Genomic DNA, 17,274 nt, shown 5'->3' with positions numbered 1-17,274 from the left:
TATATAGCCAAAATTCACACTTCATCCCTTAATTTTTAGTTTGGACCTGCTTTCTGAAACGCTGCTTTCTCAAGATTGGACTTTAAAGACTATTTTGCTGACAATGACAATATTAATCCTGGGATATGTTTTTCCTGCTTTTCATCTCCCTTTTTTTTACTTGTACAGCGTGTGCATCGTGAGTGGACTGCATCTTTCAAGATTCAAGATTCCAAATCCTTTATTAATCCAACGATGGGGAAATCCGCACTGTTGCAGCAGCAGGGGATAAGAGGAAAAGTAAAAGACACACGTTAACACAAAATAATAAATATAATTAAAGAGAGTAAATATTAAATGGTAAAATGTATTTATGTAGTTGCACAGTCACATGTTTTATTGAACGTTTTATCTGCCCTGGTGTGTGTGTTTTGTCCATGTGGTCAAATGGGAGCAGTGCTGATTGCAGATATGTATGTTAAATTAAACTGAACAGGAACCCAAACATATGTTTATATTTTTAAGACCATGCTGTGTACATGAAGTAGCCTCTGTTTTTTTTAAATAACATTTAAACTCATTTCTGTGTAAAACACTTAATGTGTCCATCGTAACTGTCAACATGAGTTCCTGCTTTCCCCTCCAGCTCTTCTTATTTGCATTGCTCATTTTTACATTGTGGCTTGAGCTCAGATTGTCTGGCAGTGACAGGGATAGAGCACTGGTTTTACAAAGGCCAGGATATATCTTATGTCCAAACGTGTGTGTAAATGGTTGAGATGGATTTACATATGGAATTAAAATGTGTTGCCTGTATGAAATCCCATTCTATTTCCTGTGAAGAAACACAGACAACCATGCCTGTGTGCAGTATTCTTTCCCTATATATTCAGTAAACGCAGCGCCGCTTGTTGCCCATCTGCGAGAATCCAGACAATCCAGTTTGACAGGCATGCTACTACCCAAACTGCCTGCCAACTGTTTGAATTCCAAGCATTTTCTGATTGGATCTGCTCAGGAAAACGCATTTCTATGTGGCTCTGATATACATTACATTTTAATTTTGTCATTAATGTGGTCAAATTAATCTCTTAGGTGTTTTTTTTTTATGTGGCCACATGTGCTATGCAGTATGTGTGACTTATGCAATTAACTTCAATCAAAACATACACACACAATTAAAATGTGTTGATGGTAAACAAAACCCAGTTTTTCACATGTAAATGTGTTCTCTTATGATTTCAATGATAAAAGTCTCATTTAAACCTGTGCAATTTTATGCTATAATTAGCTCTGAAGATGATATGAAATAAAGTGAATTAACGCTTAATGCTTTGTAAGATGATGTCCTAGCGTGTAACAGAGCTGCCCTCCAATTTTTGTTCATTGAACAGAGGCCTGAGTCTGAGTGAAAGCAAAGATATTCACAAAGACATCTCTGCCTACACTTGAGGCTCTGCCACAGGATATTGCGACTGCACTCTTTAAGATAAAGCAATAACAGCTCGCATGTCATCTGAGACTGCATTTCTTAAAAGGGGGTGCGTCGAGATAACCAAACTGTCCTTCCTCCAGCAGTATGCGAGTGAAAAAGCGAAAGGAAGTTAGGCATAATAACCTGAGGGAAATGTGCTTTGGTAAGAATTAGAACAAATAAAAAATCAATTGACTAAAAAATGGGTAAACTCACAGAATGAATAGGTAGATAGAGCTGCATTATTTGCCATGTCATTAAGCATTTCTTTTTCCAGAACTTGCAAATATGGCGAATTGACCATGACTGAAAGCATAGAAATGAGAAATTATTCAAATGTGAAAGCGGTTCCAGGCTGCCATGCAAATGTTGGACCATTTGTATATGAACTAATTGCTTTGCGTACAAAAGAAACCGTGTTTTTTCACTATTTAGTAGAAAAAATGCAATAAAGAAATGCACTCTGTGTCTTTATTTGCTTCTCCACAGTAGACACATCTTGTAGATGGCACCTTTCTTCCTGCCAAAGCTCACACATGCTTTTATTGACTTTCCACTTCAAGGCATGGGGGTTTAAATTTTGTGAGATAAAAGGAGATCACATTACAGGAGCTGCAATCCACTTCATAAAAATTGACTGCAAAGGCATCAGTAAGGCCGTTAAGCAAAAAATAATGTGTTTGTGTCCATGTGCGTTTTTGAATGAAATATATACAGTATATATATATTTGTCTGTGTGCAGGAGGCTGGGTTTCTCTGGGTTACAGCAGGAGAGGCAGACGTGGTGTTCCAAGATACTCCCTGATCACCAGCAATTAATGATGACAATTTAAATTTTGATACGCTGGTCTATGCTGAGGCAGCCGGGCCAGACAAGTTGAGGAAGTCACCTATCTAATAGATGCCACATGATATTAATGTACAGAGGCGCGCTGCCTCTAACCTGGCAGCCTCGGAAAATCAATCACCACCCCGGCATTACTTTCTTTTGACAAATATGCTTTCACCGGCCAGGTAGCCGAGCTAATGGCCTCCAAAGTATATCTGTCAAAGACACAGCTCCTATTAATTATTCAGTCACCTGTGCTCCTATGCTGTGGTGCTACCTTACAATATTTACAGTGTTGCAAAGGGGCCGCTCTCCCACCGGCTTACTTTCCCCAAAGTGGTGAGCTGCTTTTGCATGAGTCATAATTCCATCTGCTCCACTACAGAAAGAGGGAAAGGGACAAGCTGCTTTCATCGCTTATCAGGAAACACGGCAGTCTCTGGAGTTTAGAATGAGCGCAAACATGACTGAAGGCTGATGAAAGGTAATGAGACAGGTTAGGTTTCATCCTTGTGGTGTAGTGGAGACCAGACTAGAGTCGATGCTGTCAAGGACCTTGAGTTAGGGGTGGGGTAAAAAATCGATACACCATTGTATTGCAATATTGTCTTTGGCAATACTGTATTGATACACAGAAGCCAAATATTGATCTATTATATTTGTGTTGGTCATTTTGTCTGCTTGACAATCCCATAGCAGCAATAAAATTAAAGTGAGATGAACAAACAGAGAAATGTATCTTTTTAGATGAAACACATGTTGACTAAGCTTCTTTTTGGGAACATCATTTGAAACTGGGAATAAATAATACAATTGCAATGTATCGTAGAACATTGCAATATGTTTAAGATCGCAATTTTATTGGATCGTAACAAAAGTATTGTGATTATATTGTATCGCGAGTCCTCTGGTGATTCCCACCCCTACATTGAGTGTGTGGTTTTCCCCTCATCAGTCTAGATGTTAAAGCATGCTAAATATAGTTGGTAATCATGTATGCATAATGATGCATTACTAATGTAACAAACAGGCGAAAATGGAAATTAAAAGCATGCTGTCCAGTGAGAAACATTGCAGGCAGGGTTAAACAAAGAGCACAATGGTGGCAAATCCAGCTGTTACCAGACAACCTCTGGCCACCATGCTCTTACTGAGTTAAATCCCCTTTTTCCGCCCACAGAGGGGAGCTGGGTGGTTGGCTTCAGAGGAGGGGGAGTGGAGGAAGAGGAAGGAGTGATGCTGCATTCAGTGAATGTGGGAAAAAATAGAAATAATTAATTTCCTATAATGGAAATACCATGCACTGTAGCTTTTTAATATGTAATTTAAAGGTGTGATGTGTGATACTGAAAGCTAGTGTTTATGTAGTTACTGCAGTACAAATTCAAAATACTGGAGAGAGTTGTCTCCCGCGCCCCCTCCTCCCCAGACTCGAAGTTCAGAGGTTGCCAGGCTGAGACCGCAGCATCCCCAACAATGTTGCTAGACGCTTGTCCCACACAGCCAGACATTCACAGCACAGCGGAGTAGCTAACGTTAGCTGCAGGCTATATTGACAGTCATAAAGGCCCGTGCTCATACGGAGCTCCTCACCCAACTAACAGACACACTTTTACGGCTTAGAATTATGGTAGGAACTGGTAAAAATACAACAAGCTTGCCGTCCTCTGCACCTGACTGAACACACTTTATTGGCCTAGAATTACGGCAACAATCGCTAAACGGACGATCCTCTCTTTCCGATTTCCAGCCCTCTTATCTTGGCTTAAAATAACTCATTGTTGTAGGCTACGGCTACTACTAAACAGCCATCGCCCGCTTGCCTGGTCCTCCGGGCACGATAGCATGTAAAATAATGTATAAAAATGACGTTTTGTTACATTTGCTGAAACTGTCACTATATCCTGGCAGTAGGCGCTACATGAGACAGAATAAAATCAAGTTCATCTTGCTCCTCTTAGTGCTCCTAAAAACATTTGCAAGAATCCAACAGAGAGGCAAAGTCCCTCCCTTTCCAGTGGACCTCATGGGACTTTAATTCAGAAAAAAAATGTGCAAGATAGGGATAGGAAAATTATTTTTTGATCCCGTTTGAATTGAGCCATGAATTACACATAGGATACACAATTTAAAAGGTAGTTTTTCAACAGAAGAAAGTCTCAGTTTGTCGTGGGTTTGTCGTATGACCACTTGGTTTTGTGTGAATCCACTCAGTGAACTACATCTCTCGCAAAATTTATGTCATCTAGCTTGATACTCGGCTTGCTCGTTAGCTTGCTGGCTCAATTGAGACAGGATCAAAAACTTTTTTGTCATTCCCCCGTTCATTGCCGTTCATATTTTGTCAGAATTAAGGTCCCATGGTGGTCCACCGAAAGCGGACGGACTTCGCCTCTCTACATGCCTGATGGATAATCAGAACAAGGAGCAGTATCACAGCCCAATGTGAGTTGAGTGCAGGTGTGAGTTGTGCATGCGTCACTTTGCGACAAGCAGCCTACAAGATGCTAACGAGAGACTTCCGTAATGTCAGTACAGTAAAAATGTAACTACTTAACGAAATGGACCTACTTAACAAAGTTTGTTCACTGCTGACAACAAGTTAGCAATCAAACACAACAAAGGCTGTCAGTTAAATGGCGTTTTGAGCTAACGTTGACAATCAAACAATCACAGATAGCTAAAACGTTTTTTGAAATGATTTACATCTTCTGTTATTGTTTGTAATGAGCAAAATGTATTATTTTATGGATTTCACAAATTTCAGTAGTTATGACATGTTATGCGGTAAACCGTTTCAATCTGAGCATGCGCGACTCAAATCTGACCTTGACTCACAAGGGCAGTGACAAGGAGTCTTTAACACAGTGTAAAGCGCCGTTTGTTAGTCAGCTAGCTAGCTGTCTAGTTAGCTTGTCTTGAGCGTTGAGCTGACATTGCTTTACTTCTGGCGAAGTTGTCTGCCAGTAGCTGGTTATAAGACGAAGGGAATGTTAGACACAGCGCTGTCGCTGGCCACCAGCCTGCTGTTCAGGACATTTTCTGTAACAAGTGCGGAATGAAGGCATGGTGGAAATAGCAAGCTAGCTAGCTAACTTTTCCATTTATTTAGGCTAGTAGATGCATCTAAAAGGTACATGTCATATTCAAGAGAATACAGTTCACAACAACAATACAACCACGAAATAACAACAACAAACAAAAAGGAAATTACATGACAGAAATAAAGCTAGCCAGCCGTCCATCTCCACATCAAGAGCAGTGGCCTCCTGGTTGTGTCGCCATAAGTTTCTCCTTGTTTATAAATGCTTTGATTGGGAACAAGTTTGAAGAAACAACTATCCTCAGAATAATTGAATGGAGATTTTCTGACATCTTCAAGCAAATATGGACATTTCAACTAGGCATATGGTTTCATGAAATAACCTTTTTTGGATTTGAGACATGTTTCATTGTCCAAATATACAAATGTACATATGATATGGACCCAACCTCCTTGAACGCAGCATGAGGGTCACGTGAGATGCTCCGGTAATAATGCAGTGACGCGGTAGAGTTCCGTCAGTAGAGCGGTGTCTGACAGCCTGCGTGGCCGGCCAGCAGCTTTCTTCCCCGGCTGGGAAATCCGACAGGGATCGGTCAACGACGGAGCGTCTGAAAGATACCGACAAAAGAGAAAACAAAAAGAAGCGGACTGGCTAACCGAAGCAGGGAGGTCAAAGTAGACGACTAGTTGTTTTTGTTTACATTCAGTAAGCTACTCGGGGAAAATTTTGGCAATGATTGGACTCAGAGGTGGGAGAGGATATTTTTTTATTCATTGTTTTTCTCCATCGCTTTCACTGCGCTGATACTGCTTATAAGCCTGCCAAGCATCGTGAAGGACCAGTCTCACTCCGGCTGCTCTGCCCGCCGCTGCTCTCCCATCCTTTTAGAGCCGTTTGGGCTCCGGATAAACGTGTGTGGATGCTGTGCTGTTTTCTTTTACATGTGAACATAAAATAATATCTCTTGGGAGGGAGATAAACTAGGAAAAGAACATGAAACAACCGTGAAACAGCGATGGCAACCAACATTATTTATTAAGTAGTGAGGTAGAGGGAGGCTGTGGTGTATAACGGACACAAGGAGCAGGAGAGAAAAGAGAAGAGGATTCGCAGCAGGAGGATAACCAAAAACCTGCAGGTTTGTTGAGCCTGAGGGGATGAGGACGAGGAGGGACGTAGCCTAACACAGCCAAGGTGTTAGTGTGGTTAGAGGAGAGGGAGCTGGAAGAGGAGAGGCATTAAAGCGCAGGTTGTTTCCAGTCAAAAAGAGGCGGTGATGGCCGGTAAATGCACCGGGGTGCAAACACTCCGTAAGCCGACCGCAGCCCTGTCATGAAAAGGAGGAGGTACGCAGCACTGCATGTCTCATCGGTCCTCCACACCCTCATTATTCATTTAGCCTTCCCCGCCCTCCTTTCCCCTCCATTACATCCAGGCTTCCCAGCCGCCTTGACTAGTATCATCCATCCATCCATCCATCCATCCATCCATCCATCAATGCATCTATCCATCTAGATGCCCTTCCCTTTCACCTATGTCCCAACTTCCTGCATCTCCTATACATCAGGCACTTTTTGGAGCACCAGTGACTTTACAAAATGTTTCAGTGACACTCAGGGGCTCCTCGGCAGGTACATCCTACCACTGGAAAATTAAGAATAGCTTTCATTCATCCTTGCCCACAGCAGAAGGTAGGTTCCTGGAGCTATAATCACTGACATCAAAAAAGGGGTCAGTAGACCAAGCTGTATTCCTTTCCATAGATTCAAGTTTAGGAAATTCCTCTTGGACCTGCCAAGATGCGAGGCCAGGGAGTTCCCATTGATCCAGTTCAATTAACAGCGCTTTTTATCCACTTCATCACATCCAGCTGCCTGAGCTATTTGGCACTGAAAGCCTGTGCATGCTAACTGCTGAGATGGACATAAAAAAATACAGCAGCTAAGATCACCATCTGGGTATTCACTCTGCCCACTAGATTATGAAACTTTAATAGGGTGTAATTTTTAAACCACTTCATAATTCATTGCTGTGGCGTCAGAACGGACATCCCAGACAACAGTTGATGCGAGGAGAATATGGCCATGCTTTATTAACAAAGTAAAACAGAAATACATTTAGAATTAAATCCAGTGGTAAAAGTTGACAGCAACACAATGAGAAGGGTTGGGTATCACTCTCGCTGAGTGGAAAAAAATCACTGTCATTTAATATTTACTACAGCTACAGTATCCCAGCGCTGCAAAAGCTTTATTTCCCAGAGGGCTCTTTTATTTTTGAGTCCAGATTTAATAGGCTACTTCATCCTTTGTTACAGCCTTTTTTAAAGGACAAATGGATGTAAATGTTACTCTGTAGGTCTACATTTTACAACATGTGTGGTACATGGTCAGTTTCCACAGTGTACAAAACATTTTCTCTCTAGGTTTGGTCATATCTGGTTAACTTTTGAGATGTCCGTTTGATGTGTCTGCCTAGATTGTTAATCTGGCATGTGCCAGATTACCATCCCTCTCTCTCTCACTCCATTTCTCTTTATACATCCACGACCTTTCCCTTGTCCTGTGCATGAGCCTGAACTGAATAGTTTGTTTCCCATTCATAGAGTCATGGCTGTGTATAAACACCTGATACTTTTCAGCATACACAGAGCGGACAGCTTGCAGCCTGTAAGAAGATCGACATTCGCTGATTAGAATAGCAAAGCCCATCTTTCAAGGGATTAAATAGTGTTTATTTTCATTGTTCATTGTCTGCCTTATTTTTGTATAAATACACAATGTCTGGTCTTGAAGAAATGTTGAAAACAATAAAAAAGGCAATTGGTTTCTTTAAACCCAAGGCAAAATCTTCAAATAGCTTTTATTTTGTCACAGTAAATAAAGAAAAGCATCAAATCCTCTCAAGAAACTGGGTGATTTTTGGCATTTTGGCCTATTAATGATCTGTTGAACTAATTGGTTAGCCGACTCATTTTAGCTCTAAAAAACAACAACAGAAAAATGTCTTTAAAGAAACATAGCTCTTGTTATTAATAGGAACGTTTTTAATTAGAAGTATTTTCTATTAAAACAAAATACTTCCCTGTATTGTGTTGCGGTTCTTGATCAAAGATGATCAAAGAGAAAAACAATTGGTCATGTTTTGTGATAGGGGCTCCAGTGGCCTGTCCCAGATCTGACCAGTCTTTAAGTGATGAAGGGTAAAAAAAAGACACAGCTGGCCATCCAGTGTCACTCATCTGCTCTGCATTACTTAGCACGAATGCAACCCTCCCTCTCCCAGTGGTCCTATCCTAGTTGAGTCAGATGTACACCAAACAATATTCTTAAAGGGTCAGGTCACTCAAATACCTCCAAGAAACCTTTTCTTTCTTGCCGTTTTTTATTGGGATTATTTTTTGGATTTTGCTGTGTATTGTTTTCAAGAGAACAAAGTTTTTTATCCAAAGGAACACAGACAATTGTTTTTGGAAAGAGATGTTAGATGTTAGATGTGGCCTAAATCGCAGAGTCAGATCTTTTAAAACAGTATCAGTAAGTTATAAGTGAGAAAACTTGTATTTGTGTGAACTCAAGCAGGTAGCCTACAGGTAGGCCAATAGGTGCAAAAGAAGGAAACACAATTTAATTGAATGAACATTGTCACATGTTGCCCAGTAGTTTAATTCAAAAATGGGATAATTGCAATTCATAAAGAATTTCTTTAGAAGTTAATTAATAAATAAGTACACTTAGGCCTACTTGAATATAGCCATTATTTCCCATTTTTGACCAATTTAGCTGTCATACCAGTATTGTTCGACCAGTGCTACTTGGGAATGTCTGTAGTTGCTAGGGGCTACGTGGAAAGATTGTGTGGAGTACATTGTTAAATTAAAAAAAGTAGGTAAGTAATTTAAGGAAGCTGTAACAGCTGATTGACACTGATTGAGACTGAATCAGTGCAAAAACTGCAAAAACATAGTTAGCAAGTGAGAAAAAGTCAGCAGTTAGCTTAAAGAAGAGGATGAATGGCTCAAATAGAAGTTATAATAAACAAATAGTTCAAGTAGTTAGCTGGTTAAATAGTAAGCTAATGGAGAAAATTGTTGAATAGTTAGCCAAAAGTAATGGATAAACAGTTAAAAATAGGTGAAAGTAATGAATAAACATTTGGAATAGTTAGCTAAAAGTAACAAATTAACAGTTGGAATAGTTAGCTAAAAGTAATGGATAATCAGTTGGAATAGTTAGCTAAGAGTAATGAATAAACAGATGGAATAGTTAGTTAAGAGTAATGGATAATCAGTTGGAATAGTTAGCTAAGAGTAATGAATAAACACATGGAATAGTTAGTTAAGAGTAATGGATAAACAGTTGGAATAGTTGCCAAAAGTAGGCTAATTGCTAAACAATTGAAATAGTTAGCTAAAAGTACTGGATGAACTGTTGGCATAGTTAGCTAAAAGTAGTTTATTGATAAACTGTTGAAATAAGAGGCTAAAAGTAATTGATAAGCTGTTGGAATAGTTAGGTAAAACTAATTAATAAATTAATAACTTAACCTCTGCCGCTATAGCCCAAATGCAAACTTGACTAAACCAACCTAAATTAACAGTTCAACTGTATGGAAAAGTATTGGAGCAATATACACTGCGAGATTTAATGTTAAGTAACATCCAGTTAAAAATCAATCCAAATGAACACGTTTAACATGTTGGGTGGTTTTAAATAATAGGAATCTTTATTTGACAGGGCTGTGTAGTCTATATCTGGAAAAAAATAATAAAAAAAATAAAGTTGGGAGCCTTTTTATGGAACACAGCAATTTTCTCAACATCATGAAAACCCCACACCACTTGGGGAGAATTGGGACTAAGAGCTTGTCAAATAATTAACACAGAAAGTTAGGAAGAGAAAGCAATAGCACCAACCTTCACCTCTATTTCACTTGTTTTGCAATGAACTGTTCGTGACAATCAGATGGTATCAACAGTCAGGAAATGATAGATTGGAGAGGACAGCTGAAAAGCTGTGTAGGAAAGTGACCGGGACGAGGAGGGATTAAGATGAGACCACAGCAGCACTGAGGGGAGAGGTGTGGACACAATAGCCGTCTCTTTGCTTTCAAGGGACTGCTCTGAATAAAGGCTGGGCCTGAACTCCCTAACTCCCTGGAAGATTCTGTTTAAGATGAGCCCAGCATGACCTTGAGAGAACAAAAGCAGATGTGAAATTCTGAAAACGTATTGCTGTGTAGGCCGAGCAACAACGGCAGGGAAAGTAGTTTAGATGTTTCCTGCCAACATAAGCAATACGGCCCGAAAACAATGGGAGGCGAGATCTCAAAGAGAGAGGGGGAGATTGAAGACTAAGTTGTTTCCATTGCAAAAGACATTTCTTAAGACTTAGGTTTGGTTTTTGTCTCCGAACTGGAATGCTAACAATGGAGACTGAAAGCCTAGGGCAGAGTCTTAAAATAAACAGAAACAAAGCAGTGGGCTCCCTCCTTCCTCAGTAATGGCCATATTTATATTAGGAATGTCACTCTATTCTCCCCAGTACGATAAAGCATCAAATAGACAAACTTTACAACAGATTTAAGGTGTGTGAAGCCTTCTCTGAGTCAAGAAATTGCAAAAAGTTGACATTGGTTGCAACCCCTGATGCCATGGTCCTCGTTCAGCCACAACAATGATAGTTTGCTTGTTAAATTAATCTTTTGACATATGGTCTTCGTCAGGGATTTTTTAAGAACTCAGACTTTACTTTACCCTGATGAAGGCCATGGATCCTACTTTAACATTACAATACAACATACATGCAGTGGTTGAATGAGAGTTGTTGCTTCAAGACAGTGAACCATAGTCAGCTACATAATCAGTCAGGCCTGTTTCAATAAAGCCGAATTTAACCTCTAACCTCAGCGAAAAGTTCACAAATGGGAGCTGTACTGTATTTGTCTTGAGGAAAATGTGTCACTATCACAACGTGCACTGCTTTGCTGAATGAAGGTCATATCCACCTTGACATCAGCAAAGCTTGTTTTGCATTCATAACACACAATGAGGAGGAAAAAACAAGCTACGCTGTTGATATACGGTAGGCGTGGAAACAAAGAAAGCCAACTGTGTAGAATGGTGTTCATACCTCGCTGTAGAAGTTTTCACTTTACTCGATGTTTTGCCCTCTATTGGTTTGAAGCTTTTGCATGCCTAGTATATCACCACTGTGTCACTGCACAAGCCTTCATTTTGTTTATTGACGGCTGCAGAATCACTGGGGCTTTAATTAGTGCTAGTGTAACTAATTGGCTTGCATAAAAGTGGCATTGATGGCAAGAAAGTAAATTAATTAATGAAGAGAGGCATTGGTAGATTATAAATCAAACTGCTAAAAAGGGAAAATGAATGTCTGGTCTCCCCGTGAATTTGGCATTTACGTCGAAAGCATAAAACAAATTCATAGACTTAACCATTCACGGTCGTCAACATGTGGGTGGGTGTGGGTATCCATCATTATGTGTGGATGTGCCCACTCGGTGTGTGCACACTTCATCAGAGCTCACGTATCTAGATATTCATTTAGTTGACAGGAAGAATCTCTCAAGCGTTGGATATGCTTCGATGTAAAGTATGTTAACCTTTAAAACAAAGCCGGCCCTGGCCCCTCTCATTCTCCTGTAATTGCTTGCGCTGGGTAAGCACACTCGCCTGAAAAGGTTACCGTGTTCCTTGCCAGTTGTCATGATGAATGAGCAAACATAGCCGGAAATGAAAATTGGAAGTTTAGAAAAAATACGCCTCACACTACGCCGGCATGTAGCATTCGCTCAAAATAAGGCTTTGTTGTTCGGTATCTGCAAATGATCAAACAGAAAGCAAACAAATAAACAAAAAGGCAATGCAGGCAGTTAATACATTAAAACACTCAGGGGGGAAGGATTGATTCAAGACTTGCGTGTGTGTTTGTGTGTGTGTGTTTACATGCACAGTAATACGGATGTATGTTTCTGGTGTGGATATAGTTAGGTTTGATACGCAAATCCCTTGTGTGTGTCGCTCTATAGACACAAGACTGACTGTCTGCAGTGTGTTGTGTTCGTCATGAAGTCTGCACTGCATTTGCTTTTGTTTCACTGGGTCTGTGAACACACAAAAATGATTGTGTGTGCAGTGTTTGGTGTGCATATGATTATGTGCAATGTACAGTACATTTTGTGCTTGTGCAAAATGATGGTTTGCCTTGGTGAGTGAGAGAATCGGTGTGTGCCTACGTGATCGCCTTTTGTGCTTCCCTTGGTACCATACTCCCTGTGGGAAACAGATGCAATCATTCACGTCACATTTCGCCTGCGTTGTTGCATGTGTGCCTATGCATGTGTGCATTCATGTGCATGTTTCCTTGTGTGTCCTGTATTTATTCCTGTGGTAAAAGATCAAACAGCCTGGGTGGTCTGGACTAGACAGTAGGCAGCATTGATAAGCTGAAGGTGGAAGGTGAATGGTGGGTAAAAGCTGTTATCGCCAGAGGCTGGCTCAGGCTTTGGCACAACTGCCTGCTGGACCCTGAAAAGTCATTTTGACAGATACATCTCCTCCCTAGCTGTCGATGCACGGTCGGGGACTGATGACACTCGCTCACCCAAGCGGCTCAGTGTAGCGTTGGCCGGCATCACGTTGAGCAAACCTGCAATTTATACTTCTGCCCCAGGCATTAAGCTGAATAATGACAAGAGGCAACCACCACCTCACCATACCCAGCACCAGACAGCCAGCTCAGAGTTTCCAACAAGAATGTTATGGAGTACTTCCTTTACTATTTTTAGATTCTTAACTGTGAGATGTGTTTGTGATTATCTAGTTTTTTTCTTAGTTTCTTTCATTGTGTAAAGTAATAGAACAATGTGATCATTTAGTCCGTTATGTTTACTCTTAGATTATTTTACTCTGAACATGTGTGTATTTCCACAACGAGGCAGGGTTAGGGGTTGTTCCTGTATGCCCAGTCATTTTACAGCAGCAATCTTCTAACTCACCTCCTTGCCACAGTATTCTCTAAATCTACCATTTTCTTTGCTCAGAAAGCCTCATCCCCAGAGTCTGTTGTGTTCTACGTGCATCAGATCAAAGATGCGACAAAGCTGTCAAATTGATTCAGCTTCTCTTTTTAAAAATGTTAAGTCCGCTTACCAAACTTGCCATTTACCTTATTTAGCCCTTTCAAAATTAGGCTATCATTTAAAGTTAATAAAGTTGATGCATAACTATATTCAATTCATAAAGACAATAAATAGTTACTAAAAGGTTAAACTCTTAGTTCATTCTATGCACTTAAAATCCCTGTTGTCATGATGAAAGGGTTATATGGAATATTGAAAGTAGCCTACTTGTGGAATGTAATTTACCTAGATATAAAATAAGTAAGAATATTCTAATTGGTTGTTAGATATTTGTTTAATTGTAATTGGGTTACGGGTTAAAACGGGGAAAAGAGGAGCCTGCGTGAGAGACGAGGGAGAAGAGGAGAGAGGTGATGCGTCACCGGGAACTGGATAAGAACTGGAAAAGTGCAAAAAAGACGGCGAGTTTGTCTAAAAATAACTTTGTAGAACTTTTGTAGAACTTTGTAGAATTGTTGGCTAAACAATCTCACGGACAAACTGTTTCCTGACGGAGTTTGACGACAGCGACGTGGAAGGATTCACGGAGCGGGCAAATCACCGAGTTCAGCCAGAACACGGTAGACGTTCGTTTCTTGTTTGTTCCCCGGTGTGAAGAGGACCTTGTCTCAACTGGGACAACACACACGTGCAACGAACCAGGCCTGCTACGCTGGGGTGGCGGGGAGGTGTGTAGACGGGTGACTGTGAGGGTCTATTACTAACCGAGTCATCGCTGGGAAGATGCAGATGTACGGGGTGAAATAGGGCTCATGGTGTTGACCTAAATTAATGTGAAACGGTTATACCTGCAAACGGGTATGTCAAAGCTCACGTTTTGGGTTAAAGAAACACTGAAATATTGTAAATGATGTTCATATTTTGTTTAATTTTTGCTGATTTTATCATTATTATTATATCACAAGGGAAAAAGGTGAATTTAAAAGAAACCATTTCATGTTTTACTACATTGTACAAAAAGTAGAAAATAACATTTAGTATTAGTTTAACTGATCATTTGGAGATTTATTTATATAGGCACTGAAAGATATACCAAAGTAACGAACCCAAAGGCTACTTTCATTTACCTGGTAAGGGTTGAAAGCGCTACACTTAGTGGGCACCACATCCACAGAAAGCTCTAATTGGGTCTGGTGTATCTGGAAGGAATTAATTCAGAAGTGAGAGTGTCAAAACAAACCTTTAAATAAGATTATTAAGAAATGTGCCCGATTTTCCCTACAAGTGGAATAAATACAGATCTGCAACTCAGACAATTGACATGTGGCTCAGTGCCAATGAATGAGGTGCTTTTCAGACCGCTGGCAAAACAGTTTTCTCTTTCTTTTTTTCTCTTTTCAGATTAGAGAGAGCAAACACTGAGGAGGTGACCCTTATCATATCCTAAAGGGGACAAGACATAGAGCATGACCTTGTTTTTGTCTACATTGCCAAAGACGAGCCAAGGAGAAGCCTTCATGGCCTGAGAATCATCGCCTTCCTAGCTCCATCAGGAGCCCTTTTAACCCTGCTGAGAGCTGCACTGGGGGGCTCAAACGTTCCCCTGACTCCACCAGGAGGCTCACTCCAACCCAAGTGCCAGCTCAGATAACCCTCTTGACTGTTGGCAACCACATGTTTGAGGTGACTGTGAGTGACCGCCGCCGCCCATTCTCGAGCAGCAGCAGCTTCCTGCGACCCCTGTCCGCACCATGCAGTGGAGACGGCGGCACTGCTGTCCTATCAAGATGACCTGGACCGTCAAGCGTTCACTCTTCCGGACACATGTGGCCGGCCTCCTGTCGCTGGCTCTGCTCTTCACCCTCTTCTTATTTTTCAGCCACCAGGACTGGCTGCCGGGACGCAGTGGGCCCCGGGAAAACCCGCTGGCCTACACCATCAGGGGCTTCCGCAGCCCAAAAGGAGAAGCAAACCAGAGCAGCTCCCTGAGGAGCCTGTGGAGAGAGACCGGGTATGTAGCGCCAAAGCCTCTTCTCAACCTCAGTTCTCAGCAGGCGGATGGGGCAACGGGGGAGGCAGCAGGAGGGGGAGGAGGAGCCAGGATGGGTGTGATGGGGCTCGGGGACTCCATGAGCACTAACAACAGTTTACACAAGGAGATGGGTGTTGGAGGGAGGCTCAGCGCTCAGCCTTACCGCTACATCCTGAACGAGCCCTTCAAGTGCAGGGACAGCACGCCCTTCCTCATCCTCCTTATCGCTGCAGAGCCCGCCCAGGCCGATGCCCGTAACGCTATCCGCCAAACATGGGGGAATGAGAGCATAGCAATGGGCCTGGGGTTTGTTCGTCTTTTCCTGCTCGGCACGGGAAAAAGCTCAGATACCTACCTGCAGAGCAGCATAGAGGAAGAGAGCCGCATTCACCATGACATCATCCAACAGGATTATCAGGACACTTACTACAACCTGACCATCAAAACCCTGATGGGCATGAACTGGGTGGCCACCTATTGCCCACACGCCTCTTATGTGATGAAGACAGACAGCGACATGTTTGTCAATACTGAGTATCTTATCCAAAAGCTGTTGAAGCCCGAACTGCCGCCCAAGCAGAGATACTTCACCGGCTACCTGATGAGGGGCTATGCACCAAACCGAAACAAGGACAGCAAGTGGTACATGCCGCCGGAGCTGTACCCAAGCGAGCGCTACCCGATATTCTGCTCAGGCACGGGGTACGTGTTCTCAGGGGACATGGCCGAGCTGATCTACCAGGCCTCGCTCAGCATACGCAGGCTGCACCTGGAGGATGTTTACGTGGGGATATGCCTGGCAAAGCTGCGCATCGACCCGGCGCCCCCTCCAAATGAGTTCCTCTTTAACCATTGGCGAGTGTCGTACTCCAGTTGTAAGTACAGCCACCTGATCACATCCCATCAGTTCCATCCAAATGAGCTCATCAAGTACTGGACCCACTTGCAGAGCAACAAGCACAACGCCTGTATCAACATTGCAAAGGAAAAGAACGGCAGGTACAGACACCGAAAGTTTCATGGAGAGAGGCCTCCATGATGCATCCTGTGACTACCCACCACTTAAAAAAAGAAGCAAGATGGGCGCACTGAAACTCAGCCCGTAGAGGGCATTTTGAACTTGGCACTATTCACTATATGGGGAAAAGCACATTGTTTTTGGTATTGTGTACAGTTGATGATCCAAACTATTTTTTTAATTTGAGAACAAAATGTTAAGTAATGTAAGTCTGTTGAGCTATTTCTAAAAGGAAGGTTGTCTGTGATGTGGAGCAAGCACAAAAAGTGCTGCGGCCATTTAAGAGTGGTGTTTATGATAATTCAGGTGTCAACAGAAAGGTGGTGACGGTAATTCATGCTGTAGTTCATGTGAAGGCTCTTACAGTACGTCGCACTCTACAAATCTAAAAAAAAGGAAGACACAGTTGTGTTTACAGAAAAAGGGAAATGCACATGTGTTTTGTAGAAAGTTACAGTACACTACCTAAATATGAATGAAAGTATCTTTGACGTTGACCAGTTATGCTGCCCTGTTCCTCAGTGTGTACGTTACAGATTTATCAAAGAAGGCAACTCTAAAGAGATTAATCTTTTTATTTATCTGTCATACACAGTATTTTGTTTTTAAAAATCTAAAGGAAAGCACTCACGTCACGTCAAAGATGACTGAGATTGTATTTTTTAAAAGCTTTACATTGAGTATTACTCTGCACTTGAGCAAATGTTCAATGAAGTAATTAACAATTAAATGTTCTGAACTCATTTTCTTTGATGTGTGTGTGATTTATCTGGGCTTCTGTTGTTGTACTTT

The 17,274-nt window shown here is 41.6% G+C and overlaps 1 protein-coding gene across 2 annotated transcripts; it reads left to right on the top strand.

Moving 5' to 3' along the window:
* The first annotated feature begins 5,837 nt into the window (after positions 1 to 5,837).
* b3galt2 (UDP-Gal:betaGlcNAc beta 1,3-galactosyltransferase, polypeptide 2) lies at positions 5,838 to 16,868 on the top strand. 2 transcript variants are annotated; one of them, XM_034880700.1, is made up of 2 exons: positions 5,838 to 6,675; positions 14,834 to 16,868. In XM_034880700.1, exon 2 carries the CDS (start codon positions 15,184 to 15,186, stop codon positions 16,501 to 16,503), a length of 1,320 nt encoding a protein of 439 aa, XP_034736591.1. In that variant the 5' UTR covers positions 5,838 to 6,675; positions 14,834 to 15,183; the 3' UTR covers positions 16,504 to 16,868. The 2 variants fall into 2 exon arrangements, with proteins under 2 accessions (XP_034736591.1, XP_034736592.1); XM_034880701.1 differs by lacking the exon at positions 5,838 to 6,675 and adding an exon at positions 7,000 to 7,020.
* The last annotated feature ends 406 nt before the right edge of the window (positions 16,869 to 17,274 follow it).

Source organism: Etheostoma cragini, chromosome 9, assembly GCF_013103735.1.
Source record: "Etheostoma cragini isolate CJK2018 chromosome 9, CSU_Ecrag_1.0, whole genome shotgun sequence".
Lineage (NCBI taxonomy): Eukaryota > Metazoa > Chordata > Actinopteri > Perciformes > Percidae > Etheostoma > Etheostoma cragini.
The sequence above is the reverse complement of the archived record's forward strand: the minus strand, read 5'-3'. Positions and strand labels throughout refer to the sequence as shown.

What these genes read in the sequence shown, in the direction of transcription:
- b3galt2 (XM_034880700.1), top strand. Translation starts at nt 15,184, where the DNA reads ATGCAGTGGAGACGGCGGCACTGCTGTCCTATCAAGATGACCTGGACC.